Genomic DNA, 13,027 nt, shown 5'->3' with positions numbered 1-13,027 from the left:
GAGACAGAACGCCACACAGAACTAACTTTGGGGCGGGGAAGGGGTTCGTTTTTCATATTCTTCACATTCCTGTCCGGCCAAATGCTCTGGCTTGTCTTTGGTTCAGTAGGCTACTGGGCAAGTTGAGGGGAGGGATCTGGCGGCCGGAAGACCTTCGGACGGCGTTTGACTGGTATTTAATTCACAAATACAATTCCAAGTCCAGCCACTAGTGGCCGCTTCCGCTGTGGGGCTTCCCGGTCAACCAGTCGAGGATGATGAAGGATAAGCTCATCACCATGAGGACACACCCTAACGCAGCGAAACAAGCAGCCTGTAGGAAGAGGAGGGGGGTGTCAGAGCAAACTCATGTGATGTAGAGAACACAATCAAGACCGTCCTTTGTTAAACAACACTGTCTAATAGAGAGAGAGAGAGAGAGAGAGAGAGGTGACCAAAGGTGAGCCTTCAGTTTGAAAGCTACGGTACCTGGATCTTGGGCCTGGATTTCAGAGGCTCCATCGCCTCAGGGACGATCCGTATGTAGAAGATCCCAGGGAGGATGAAGATGAGGGTGGGGGCAGTGGTGGCTCCTGGAAGGGGGGACGGGGGATTGTCAGCGTTCAAACCGAATCGATAGAAACAAAAAACATTGCAATCACCGACACGTTGTGTGCGAACATTAGCCAGCGGTGACGCATACCGATAACGCCGAAGATGTATCGGATGTTAGGCACGTAGATGACGAGCAGGTTGACGATGAGTAGGAGGCAGACGGCAATGCAGACGTGTCTGAGCCAGCTGAAGGGCTTCTCAGGGAACAGCAGCTGGAGCAGAGCCCTGCGAATCTGTGTGTGTGTGTGGGGGGGGGGGGGGGGTGTTGTTAAATAAATAATAAAATAATATTAATAAATACATGATTTATAAAAAATACATAATAAAATAAAACAATTAATTCTATATACCAAGCACTTTTTACTATCAATTGACAATCTAAAAGTGCTGAAACAATCTCAAAGTCATTAGAAAGCAAAAAAGCAGAATAATAAGAGACACTAATTAATATATAGGGGACATAACATACAAAAAGCTTCTGTAAATAAGTAGGTGGGGTTACTGTGGGGGGGAGGGCTTCGTCGGGCTGGCATCACATCCGCCATCAAACTAGATAATTGCTTCTAAAGATTTCCTTCCAGCCCCAGTATCAGGGTGGCTGTGCTCCTACAGCGCAGTGGAGAGAGGTGAGTGATATGACGTGCGCTCTCACCGGGAACAGCACCACGGGGACCGTCAGGGTGACGGCCACCAGCACGGCCAGACGGACACACAGGACCAGTGTGTCCAGCTGGTCCACCGCAATGTAAGTGTGAAGGAGCTCCTCCTCTACGTCACCTATACACACACACACACACACACACACACACACACACACACACACACACACACACACACACACACACACACACACACACACACACACACACACGGACAAACAGAACCCTGTTATACCTCTCTGGTGGGCACACAGGCTTGCATTCAGTCAAAAAGCTAGGATCTTAAGGTACATACACGGTGCATGTACGCAAAGAAAAATCATTCAAGGAAGCTGTACAGCTACTGTTCTCTCACACAAGCTGCTGGTCTAGTAGTACCTTACCATAAAATGTGAGGTAACCAAAGGTAGCAGTTAGAAGATACATGACAAACATTGCCATGATGGAGATGTTGGCCACAGTCTGCATGCGTTTCTTGGTCGCTCTAGAGTTCAAATGAAACGGACAGAATGAGCCAAAGACACCAAAGTCACCAAACACCAAAGACACCAAAGTCTTTCCTTGATCCCTCACTTCCTATCTCCTTGATCCCTCGCGTCCTCTCTCCTTGCTTCAGTCCCAACACACATTGAAGGATAACATCTGGTGGGAGGAATCTTGTATAATTCTCCTCCAAGACGGATTGAGAAGGATGCAAGTACAAAGGACACGAGGAACCTTGTAAAGAACCACGGCAGGCGCATTGATACCTTATGTAGGTAGTTCTGTTTTGCGAGACCCTGACTTACTGTCGTAGCTCCGTGTAGATAGGAAGCACCTCAGGGTGGCAAACAAATGCGAATGCCAGGATGGGGATGGTGTACGCCGCCTGGGGGAAACAAACAAACAAACAAAAACACAACCTAAACGAGTGATGCAGTAGTAAAATATGTGTGCTGGACAACAGAATAAAAGTGGTTTAAATACACTCTAATACAGGGCGTCCTCCGCTGTCGCCGTACCTGTGAGTTGATAGTGAACAGCTTGGCTTCGCAGGGGAACCCTGCAAGACCGTCCGCAACGGCAGGGGGCTCCGTAAGACTGTGGTTGTAGAGAGAGCGGTCCGTAAGACTGTGGTTGAAGAGAGAGCGGTCCGTAAGACTGTCGTTGTAGAGAGAGCGGTCCGTAAGACTGTCGTTGTAGAGAGAGCGGTCCGTAACACTGTGGTTGTGGATGCTCTCCAGTGGACACGGGATTTGGAACTTCTTATAGATCACCTGGTGGGACACGCAGACCGGTTAACCTCGAGCGGTGTCCTATTACTGGTCTCCTGTGGTGATGCACTGGTGAGAGAGTGGCGGTTAACTGGTCAAGGCTCACCGAGATCAGGAAGAAGACCATGCATGAGAGAGAGAAGCCGCTGGTGTAGCCCAGGTAACCTGTAGCGGAACGACAAGAAGATCCCAGCAGGTTATCATAAAGACAGAGGAGGTGAGGTGTATCACTGGATCACAGTCGTTGGCGTGTGACCTCAAGAACATCACGTTGGCGATGTGTGACGCAGGATCAAAGGAGCTTCACGCAAATTGTCTGGCAGTTGGCCGGGTGCGGTTAGGTGGTATTTAATATTTCACATTATGAAAGGGAAGGTATTGTCTAAGGAAGGTTAACAAGAGGCCAAAAAATATGATGAAACATGAATGTCATTACTGCTACTGCTACTGAGTGATGGATGGGAAAGGTAAAAGTGATGATGACTTGTGAACATACCGAGCTGTCGCATGAGTGCAAGTGGAAGGATGATGAGGGCGCTTACGAAGATGATCAGGTAATGTCCTTGCAAGTACCACTCTCTGACACAGACAGGACACACAGATCAGTCACTAGGCCAGTAAGCATTAGCTATGTCACTTTTCTACGGTCAGTAACACTAAATGAATATGTCTGTTAAACTCCTCCCAAACACTCACCCTGTGTTTTCAAGCTTGAGGAGGAAGGTCTGGATGACTAGGGGGAGCTCGGACTTCACAATGAAGAGGTAGCTGGACATTGCTGGAACACAGAACCACCACTTGATGCGTTTGATCTTAAAACTAACATGTATTAAATCAGTCATGACCTGATATTGAAAGACCAGTATATCAGTTCTCTGATTTTTTGATGAAGCAATGCCCTCATGACCTGACGGTGACCCCCATACCTCCAATGTTGTGCACAGTTATGACGACGGCAGCCAGAACTTTGCCCGGGTGTCCAAATGCCCGGTTCCCCAGCTGCTCATAGGCACGGATGCCTGTACACACACACACCATCGGCATGACTTAAACTGAGGAACACGTTCTTAACTAAGACACGTTATTCGTTACAGAGCCATCATTGTAAATAACCTGCCACGTTATCATACCTACAACTCCGGCACTCCGCAGGAGGAGGTGGATGGAATAGGCCGACAGAATAGCGATGAAGGTCAACAGGATGCTGTGCAACACACACAAGTAAAGAGTTGTGAAGCTCGTCATATCAGCACGACTCATATCAGCACGACTCATATCAGCACGACTCATATCAGCACGACTCGGGGCGTGGCCCTAGAAACGGCCAGGTGTCTCCGTTGTCATGGTGCCCATGCGTCTCACAACAAGACACACAAGACAAAGCTTCACCATGAACAGTGTCCAGACTCGCTCCCAGTTTTTCCCTCTGGGAGGGGGGGGGAGGGGGATTAGTCACGTAACGCACCAGATCCCCCCCCTTCCTTCTCCACAATGGGCCTGGCTGATCCAGACATGTCTTTGATCTCATCACTATGGGCTATTTTTAACCACCCAAATCTGATTTAAGGGAACAGAGTGTGTGTATGGGCTCTTCTTATATAGCCAAAAAGAAAGCCCCCCCCCACCCCCACACCCATCCCAGTTTAGTTTTATTACTAGATGGATAGACAGATAGATGGATAGATGGATAGACAGACAGACACACAGACAGACAGGGGGAAATTTGGCGTTTCAGCAGTGGAATTACAAGGTTGGAAAAGAAGACACTAGATACACAGTATTAAGCATAAAAATTAGGAAGAACAAGAACTATATACAGCCATATGTACAGCATGTGCACATTACCACACTAAATATACAACCAAGCCAACATTACATCTCATTCTATAACCCACACACACACAGACACGCACACACACACTCATGGCAGGACAACTCACAGGAAAAGGACGATCCCGGTGTTGGACATGGCGTACGCCAGTCCCAGAATTCCACTGCCCATGATGGCATTGCTGAGGTTGAAGACGGACATCCCAAAGGAAGCCTTTCCCTCAAACTGTGGTGTAAAATGAATATATAGTATCACATATATATATAAAATCTTCTGGAGGAAAAAAAAGGCTCATAAGGAGACAGCACCGTCACGTATGAACTGGTTTCTTCATAGCACCCATTTTATGGACTGCACAACAGTGTTTTTGTTAGATTTTTCAGTAAAAACACTTACAGACAGACATGTAGACATGAATAACACATACAGAATGACTGTGTTACTATACAGACTAATAGCATTACCAACTATCTTTAAACTAAGGCTAAGCTCCTACACTCACATCTGTGAACTGAACTTCCTTCTTCCCGTCACTCTTGTGTGGCAGGAACTCAACGCGCTCTGCCACGGTCTCCAGACCATCGAACCTACAGGTCAGAATCCACATTGAGAAGCGTCAAAAGAGGTGTTACACAAAAGAGCGGCATTACAACACAGTAACACAAAGTCATAAGAGTGTGTGTGTGAGTGTATGCTCCATGACAGAAGCGGCCTGTCTACTGCATGGGACCCTTCCTATCCAACGCCGCGCATGAACGAACGGCGCACAGCTACGACTTCCCGGGGACAGGCGCTCTTGTATCCTGGTACAGAGGCACATCTGTTGTGTTCGGTGTTTGGGCGTCGGGTCCGTGTGTAGACACACTTACCCATCCGTGCTGTGATGGCCGTTCATCTTCTGTAGCTCCATAGTGCTTTCTAGGGATAAGAGATGTTTGAGTGATGATCCTTTATGGCGGGAGGGTGAGGGGTGGAGTTGCTGACAGGAGCTCCTTCAGATCAGTTACGCCTCAAAGGTGACCTGTAGAAAGCCATATCGGGTTCCATTTTGAATTTGGGTTGTGGTGGTTATGTAACATCTGACAAGCTAGAAATTGGGAACTTGATATAAACAGTGCGTCACATAAAAAAACACAACATGGATACGCACCTAACCATTCTTAGAGTAAGGTGAACTCTACCCCCTAGCGTATTTTGGTATTTCGAGGTTGGACAAGCCTGCCTATCGTGGAAAACAGGAACTCTAATAACGTCAATGATGACACAGGATGATAGGACACAATGAATCTGAGGCTGTAACAGCCGTTTAAACCATACATTCATGCCTCCATGACTATAGCAGCTGTTTAAACCATACATTCATGCCTTCATGACTAGACAGTAGCAGCTATTTAAACCATACATTTATTCTTGCCTTCATGACTAGCAGTCAATGACTTACACATGACCAGGGGAAATGCCAACAGATACACAGCTGACAACAATGTGGAACAAACTGAGATGCAAGGAACCCTGAGAATGTGTCATGTGTTACTAGAACTGAATAAATAAGGCCTATTGTGGGCTCGAGGGGCCACCAGGTCCCTGAGAAAAAACTCCCTTAGAAAACCTCTTGATAAGAAAAGAATGTCTAGAAAATGTAAAGTTCCTGTCAAAATCAATGGAAATACTCGTTCAGCAGGTAAAGCCATTTAAAGTCTATGCGTCAGGAACTGCCTTGAATAATAAATGTTGACAAACTTGAACTGATCAATGTTGAACTGATCTGCCCTGGGAGACATAAAGCAGGCATGGAGAGGTACTGTGAACGTGGGTCGGCCTGGTCGGCACCGGGTCACGGGCCAGACCCCAAATCACTCCTCTTTGCTGCTCCCTGGGCCAGACTGTATATCTGACCCCTGAAAAGCTTGTACATACACGCATGCACACACCTCAAGCCCAAGGTGTTTACATCAAATGGGTATTTCTATATTATCAATCCTTAAACAAACCCATTCTAGTAGAAGTGGAAGGACACAACGCCGGCTCTCCTGGCTGGACAGCAGTACTCTACTGGAAGACATAACAATGAGCTCCGGTGATGTGGCTACTAATAAGCCTCAACACTGGTCTGTCTAGGCAGGTCAGGTCAGGTCAGGTCAAAGCCGGGCAGACACGCTGGTCAGAATCTCACAGATGAACTTTACTGCACAATGTGCTGGAAGCAAAACTGCACAATGACAAACAAACTGGTACGGATCCGGATAAATGCCTGAGCGTTTAATCCAATTCCTCCAAGGAGTTGTACTGCAGTGTCCTAGTGTTCCACTTGGCTCTCAGTTCTATTAACATCATGTGAGGTCGGTGACCAAAGTCATCAGAGCTGGTCCGAGCACAATGACAAGCACTCTCGTAACCGTCTCACAGGTGACAGATGTATTTTACTAAGGACTTCAGCTTTGTACTCTTACTTAACTGGCCGTGAGTGAGGCAGACTAGAAACACTTCAGTTTTATCAGCAGCATGGGAAAATACGTTTCCATTCGTCATTGAGGACATACTGTATAAGTCATTCACTTCAGAGAAATAGGTCACAGGATGTAGACCTTTCATTCCTTCATTCTTTTGAGTGACAATGACACAATGTACAGTATCATGTTCAGTATAGTAACCTGCAGTGCAGGAACTATAGTAAACAGTAAAGAAAACTAAACTGCTCTATGCCCCCTTCATTCACTCCTCCGAATCCAGACAGAAAACAGAGTGTCTTCTCATCTGCCCAGTCAAGCCAAGTAGCCGTACTGAGCCTCAAGTTCCCGTCTGATGCAAGAGTACCGCTCTATTGACAGTTTCTCTTCCCCTCCTCCCCACCTCACACACTAGTTAGTTCACACACACACCTCCCCACTGAGTAACTTACCCTGGATGAGTCCAGGAAGGACAGGTTCCTCTTACTACGGTATTATGTTGAAAGAGAAATATCCTTTCGTAAACACCGGCTTTATGTTCATTCAATGTTGATGTCCTGCTTTGTAGTAAGGAGTTGTTCTTCCCTCCAAAGCTCCTAGGCTGGGAGACAGAGAGAGAGAGAGAGAGAGAGAGTGGGGGGAGCTTAGGACATGCCTGAGAGTACGGGAGGGAGAGAAGGGAACACCCATTTTTAACCCTTTATTGAAGCAGCCACAGGTACTGTAGTTATTAGGTTACAGCCTGCCTTGGGCAGAGCTACCCACGGAACCATGGATTTACTAGCCTCTTGTCTGCATTCAAGAAAATAAATATTCTATAAAATTATTATTTTTACTTTTTTTTTTTTAAATCTTTTTAATCAAACTGTAAGTATACAGCTGGCAGAGAGCTGTCTCCATGGTAACTTCTGTGTCATTAGAGGTGTGTTTTATCAGTGCATGGTTGGGGGACTAGGGAGAGTTTACATCTGCCTTCAGTTTGTTAATTAGATTAGGAGGTAAGAGCTTTTTAAAGCTACCTGCATGTGATTCTGCTTAAACATTCAGCACGACAGAACTCAATCATGTGCATGGACACGGACTCACAATTAAGTCTAGAGAAACAGGGACAGGATTGAGTTACACTCAATGAACACACTAAATTCAGTAAATTGGCATTACCAGTCTAATTCATATCAGATTCCAGCTTACTTTAACCATAACTGATACGAAATTAGGATCCTGGTATAAATCAGTTCACACTGAGGACACTGAACGGTGGCCTCTAGAACCCGTGCCTCATATTGTATAAATGCTTAGTAGAGAGGAAGCAGCATGTCTTTTCTAGAGAATCTACTCTGTGGTTTGTTGATAAAGTTCAACATACAATAAGTCACACAGATAGGAGCTAGGCCTTCACACCCCAGCAACACCCATATTTCAGTTATCTCAAAACTACACAAACTCTTCTCCCGGAATGCGTTTTCCAGTTGTAAAAAGGTTACAGCTGTACCCTATCCAAAAATGATATACCAGTTGCCATTAACTTAAAAGATTCAGTCAGACTGTTATACATGGTAAGGTAGTGTAGCCTACAAAGAAATGGCTAGACATACAGTATCAACAGAGATGAAGGCAAATTATACAATGGTTTACACATCTTTTGTTAACATACAGTACGGTGTTTGGTTTCCCTCTGTATTCAGAATGAGGACAGGGATCTCAAAGACTTCTGTTCTCCAGAGATCAGGACAGGTATTCAATTTCAATCAAACCTACATTTTGGTAATTCAACCAAGGTTCTAAGATGATGACACTTCATCCAGCAGCACGCCCAGAGGCTGATACATCTGTGACGCACAGATGACAACCATAAACCTCATTGTTATTACTTTAATTTATTAATTCTTCATTTTTCACTTAGTCTATTGAGAACTACAGTCGGTCTTTTACAAAGTCTGTCTAAATGGCACCGCAAGAGAGCACAGTACTTCTCTAGCCAAACAGGATATCACAAAATAACTACTTACAGAAACGAATAAAGTCTCAAACTGGCCAAGTTCACATGACTTTTAGACTTTGACGAAGTGGTCTGAATGAATGAAAACCATTTGTTGAGATTTATACCTAAATAGCTTTTATGAATGTCCTATTATACAACTGCCATTCAAAAGGAGAAGCCAGTGCGCTAGCCCACATGGCGGACCCTGTACAGCAGCATGGTGTCATATAGACAGAGGGACATCAGTGTGCTGTCACTGACCTCTTCTCTGGGTTACCTGGCAGATGATGTCTTCACAGCAGACAGGTGCCAGGGAACACTGTCCTATTGGCCTGGAACACTGCTTTTCTTCCACGTGCTGTTCAGGACGACCCTGTATAAGCCAAGAGGCCTTCTATGGAGCCAGACAAGGAGAAAGGGGGTGCACAGTAAATGAGCGCGTGAAGACATTTCCTGTGATGTCACAGACGTTACCACTCCCACTACTGTGACTTAAGGAAGTGTTGTTGAACAATGGGGAAACATCTCAAGTATCACATAGGTGGGAAACCCCCTACTTTGAAAGATGCATGGTAATACTACTGAATTACAGTAAAGCCTCAATGGAAAATCTGAAAAATAAAGTTATTTTCCCTCTTCATTTTGAAAAACATGTTTGGGTCATCAGTGGTTCTTTTTACCTCCTTCCCATCTTAAACAAATAACAGGCCACAAAAAGCCTGGTCTTTGGCATGCAAATTTGAGACCATTAATTGACATCTTTGATTTCTTTGTAATTTCCCCTCGGGGATCAGTAAAGTACCTACCTACCTAAAGTACAAACCTTATCAAATCTTGTCAAATCAGACTCCCAACATTGAAAGTGCAGTCACCTTTGTGTGCATTCCACAGTACTCTCCATACAGCTCCCTCAACGACTTTGTGCTACTGCCATCTAGTGGACACACGCTGCGTAACTTGGGCATACGGTTCCTGTGTGTATTCAATTACTACAATATTCAGTCTTATTTTCTGACCATGAACAATCAGTCTCCACATTTTTACGAAATTACAGATGGAATTAAATGTTGTCTTTAACAAAGCAAAGTCTAGGTTAATCCAGACTGAGAATATATAATTTATGTCACAGTATCTATTCTAACACTGCATTGGAGCGAAAGGAAACATGCAAATATACATTCATCCCTTCTGAAAAATAGAAATAGAATAGAATATATCAACATTTACAAAAGTGTGTCTTTATTCTAAACATAAAACATTACAGGTCAAGAAATATAACATCCAGTAAAAGAAACGTTGTCTGTGTAGCAACAATCTGGGGCCTTGAGTTGTTATTGAGCACATTACTTTATGAGGAAAGCTACATGTCCCTAGCCACAGTAGCCATAGACATTTTCACTATTTGTCCGACCAGGCAAAGAAGTTACAGCGAGCCTCGGGATTGGACGCATGTCCCTGGGGGCGGGCACACACAAAGAATTGCCTGCCCATGTTCGGTCCAGCCTTCTTGACTGTGCGGAGTACGCAAGGCTCCCCGTGGGTCTTACAGGGCGGAGGCTGGGGGGGGCCGCGCAGGACCGTCTTCCAGAAGCCCAACGATGCCTCCTTCCTGGGGCCTGGCGGTCCTGCTGCGGGCTCTGAGGTCAGAGGCGTCCCCTCCATCTGACCGCCAACCGTCTCCTGCGGGACGCTGCAGGGGGGCGGATCTCTCTCTCCCTCATGGACACCCTGAGCCCCTCCAGGCTCCACGCCCTCCATCGGGTGGCCCCCCTGTCCCGTTCCTTGTCCTGCTCTAACCTCAGTCGTCTCCAGTTTCTTCTTACACTGGCTCACAGGGGCTTGCGTGGATCTGGAGACCACAGGCATGGATTTGGGCTTAAAAAACGCAAGCAGGCTTCCCTGAGGCTTTGGGGGAGCCTTCAGTGTCTTACTCTTTTTGTTGCCCCTGGGAACGGTAGACACTTCTGTCAACGTTCTTTTCGTACCCCAGCTGTTCCCCGACAATCCACCTGGGTTCAGGTTCTCCCGGACCTCTCCTGCCTCCTGAGAGCCAGGCAGTGGGGTCAGGTCTCCGGAGGAGCCCTCCTTGGCAGAGTGCTGGTCCACCTTGACCAGGAAGCGGGAGAGTTTCTGCTGCCTGCCGGCGAACTCTGGCAGGTGGCGGGTGCAGAGGGGAGGTAGCTTAGAGCTGGGCAGAAGGGCGCAGCTGAGTCGCCCCCATACAGGGCAATGATCGGACCCCTCCACCTCCGGCATGATGTCCGCCTCCACAAACTGCCCCCTGGCCAACAGGGAATCGGCGAAGATGTAGTCGATGCGCGTGCCGTAGTTGGTCTGCCGCGCCCCAGTGAGCGTGGACCAGCACGTGAAGGCGTGGGGCCGCGCCGGGTGGAAAAGACGAAAGGTGTCCACAAACCGTCCACCTTGGACGGGTTTTGTTGACGCCGCCTCACGTTCGTCCTCACCCGCCTCGCCGCTTCCCCTCAGCTCCTCGCCCTCCTCAAGGAAGCCATTCAGCCACTTCCTGCCTGGGTTATCCTCAAAGTGTTCCTGTATTCAATGAAAACAGAGGGCAAAAGGACATTTAATAAGGCAGGACTAATCGACAGATGTAAATGAATTAATATGTTAGAATAAGTCGAAGGAGGGATATCGGATCCCTTCGCTTACAATGTCATCAGGGTCACAGTGGTCGATGGGCCGGTGAGAAGTGTTGACATCACCCAACACAATCACATGGCTGAAAACAAAGAGTCAGGAAAAAACACGACTTTGTAGGATGCAATATTGTCAAAGAATAATAGCACCGACCCAAGTCTCATTGGTCCCTCACCTTCCGACCTCCAGAACGGCCTCGGCCCGACACTGGAGCAGCCGGTAGAACTGCAGCTTGAACTGCTTCCGCTCTGGCTTCTCTGGGTCCGCACGTGGGCAGTAGACATTGATAACTGTTAACGTCTGAGATTGGTTTTCATGCCTGTGGAAATGCAAGAGAGAATACCTGGGTGAATGCATTAACACCTCATACAACCAATAATTTGGAAACTGTATAAAAAACAAAATTAAAATGAAAAGGAAATGATAATGAATAGTCTTGTGCCGTCTTACATGATGTTGTGCTGTGTAATGACAGCCCGTCCCTCGTTGTCTAAAAGCTGCAATTCCTCACTGGAGAACTCGCTCTGGTCTCCATAGCATCCCACAGCTCCGTCATGGCTGGTCAGAAGGCCAGTCAAACCCTCTTCTGCAGCAAATGGAGTGGCACTGTCTTTACAGTATGTGGCAACCCCTAAAATAGAGGAACGTAGAGTACAGTAATGAGACATGTAGGGGTGCCAGTGCATTGGGGATGTGTTGTTTGGATAACCTGGGAAATATTTATGGCTTGTCAAACATCTTGATACCTGCCAATTTGTGACTGAGCTCATACGATTGAGGAATGACTGAGCCTGGGCCACCAACATGATGAATGACACCAACCTGAATAGCCACTGCGTCCACGACTGAAGCTGAAATAGGAATTGTAACCCTCTACAATCGCAGTCCTTTCATCCAGCAAGTCCCCTTTAATAGAGGGGAGCAAATTAGCTGGCCAACCATCTCAATTTCAGAAAAAAAAGCAAGATATGAATGCTGCATGGTTTAGAATATAATAGAATGTTATGGTAGGCTATCGCTTCTGAAACTTACTTGTCACTTTTGTCTCTTGGACACAGATTATGTCTGCGTCCAGCGAGTCAAGAGCTCTCTTAATTCCACCTTTGAACGTCCTTATGCCGTTTATATTCCATGACACAATCTTCATGGTTGTGGAACAGTTCAACTTTTCTACTTAATTACTACCATGTGTCTAATAATACCCGATATTGCAGGCATTCACAGTAGCTGGGTATGCTCGTTTTGAAAGAGAGCAATTATACACAATCTTGTCTAGATCCAATCTTCAAAGAGGATGTTAGCGGTGCTCGCGCCGGGAGGAGATCTGTGATTGGTCTGTTGCAGGCATGGATGTATTAGTTGCAGGATATGTTTCCGGTGGGCGGGCTCTTTGCTTGTCATTGGGTGCCAAGGAGAGTCAAAATATTCGTCAGGCCATACATCCATGCGTCAGGCACACATACGTCACATTATTATCTGTAATATAATTTGTATGGCTCAGTAGAGTTGTTAATTACAAAGATAAGGATTTCAGAAAGATAGACAGATCGCGCGAATGACATTTTTGCGCAAGCGCAGTTTGTTGTCCTCACTGCTGATTGGAT

General features: G+C 46.4%; 2 protein-coding genes across 2 annotated transcripts; both read right to left on the bottom strand.

Moving 5' to 3' along the window:
• Nucleotides 1–208: 208 nt before the first annotated feature.
• Nucleotides 209–5,270, bottom strand: LOC311330131 (sodium-coupled neutral amino acid transporter 3-like; the record flags this gene model as incomplete). The annotated part of the gene is made up of 16 exons (XM_084462124.1): nt 5,207–5,270; nt 4,840–4,924; nt 4,447–4,562; nt 3,637–3,710; nt 3,433–3,525; nt 3,203–3,284; nt 3,003–3,085; nt 2,613–2,671; nt 2,425–2,509; nt 2,255–2,295; nt 2,042–2,121; nt 1,637–1,737; nt 1,247–1,371; nt 683–827; nt 469–572; nt 209–313 (listed from the first exon to the last, which is right to left on the bottom strand). Exons 1-16 carry the CDS (start codon nt 5,245–5,247, stop codon nt 209–211), a joined length of 1,419 nt encoding a protein of 472 aa, XP_084318250.1. The 5' UTR covers nt 5,248–5,270.
• A 4,893-nt stretch (nt 5,271–10,163) lies between these two features.
• Nucleotides 10,164–12,570, bottom strand: apex2 (APEX nuclease (apurinic/apyrimidinic endonuclease) 2; the record flags this gene model as incomplete). The annotated part of the gene is made up of 6 exons (XM_084435988.1): nt 10,164–11,315; nt 11,436–11,505; nt 11,599–11,742; nt 11,874–12,054; nt 12,246–12,329; nt 12,456–12,570. The coding sequence occupies 6 exons, from the start codon at nt 12,568–12,570 to the stop codon at nt 10,164–10,166; spliced, it is 1,746 nt and encodes a 581-aa protein (XP_084292114.1).
• Nucleotides 12,571–13,027: the final 457 nt, after the last annotated feature.

Source organism: Borostomias antarcticus (assembly GCF_949987555.1).
Source record: "Borostomias antarcticus genome assembly, chromosome: 3".
NCBI lineage: Eukaryota > Metazoa > Chordata > Actinopteri > Stomiiformes > Stomiidae > Borostomias > Borostomias antarcticus.
The sequence above is the reverse complement of the archived record's forward strand: the minus strand, read 5'-3'. Positions and strand labels throughout refer to the sequence as shown.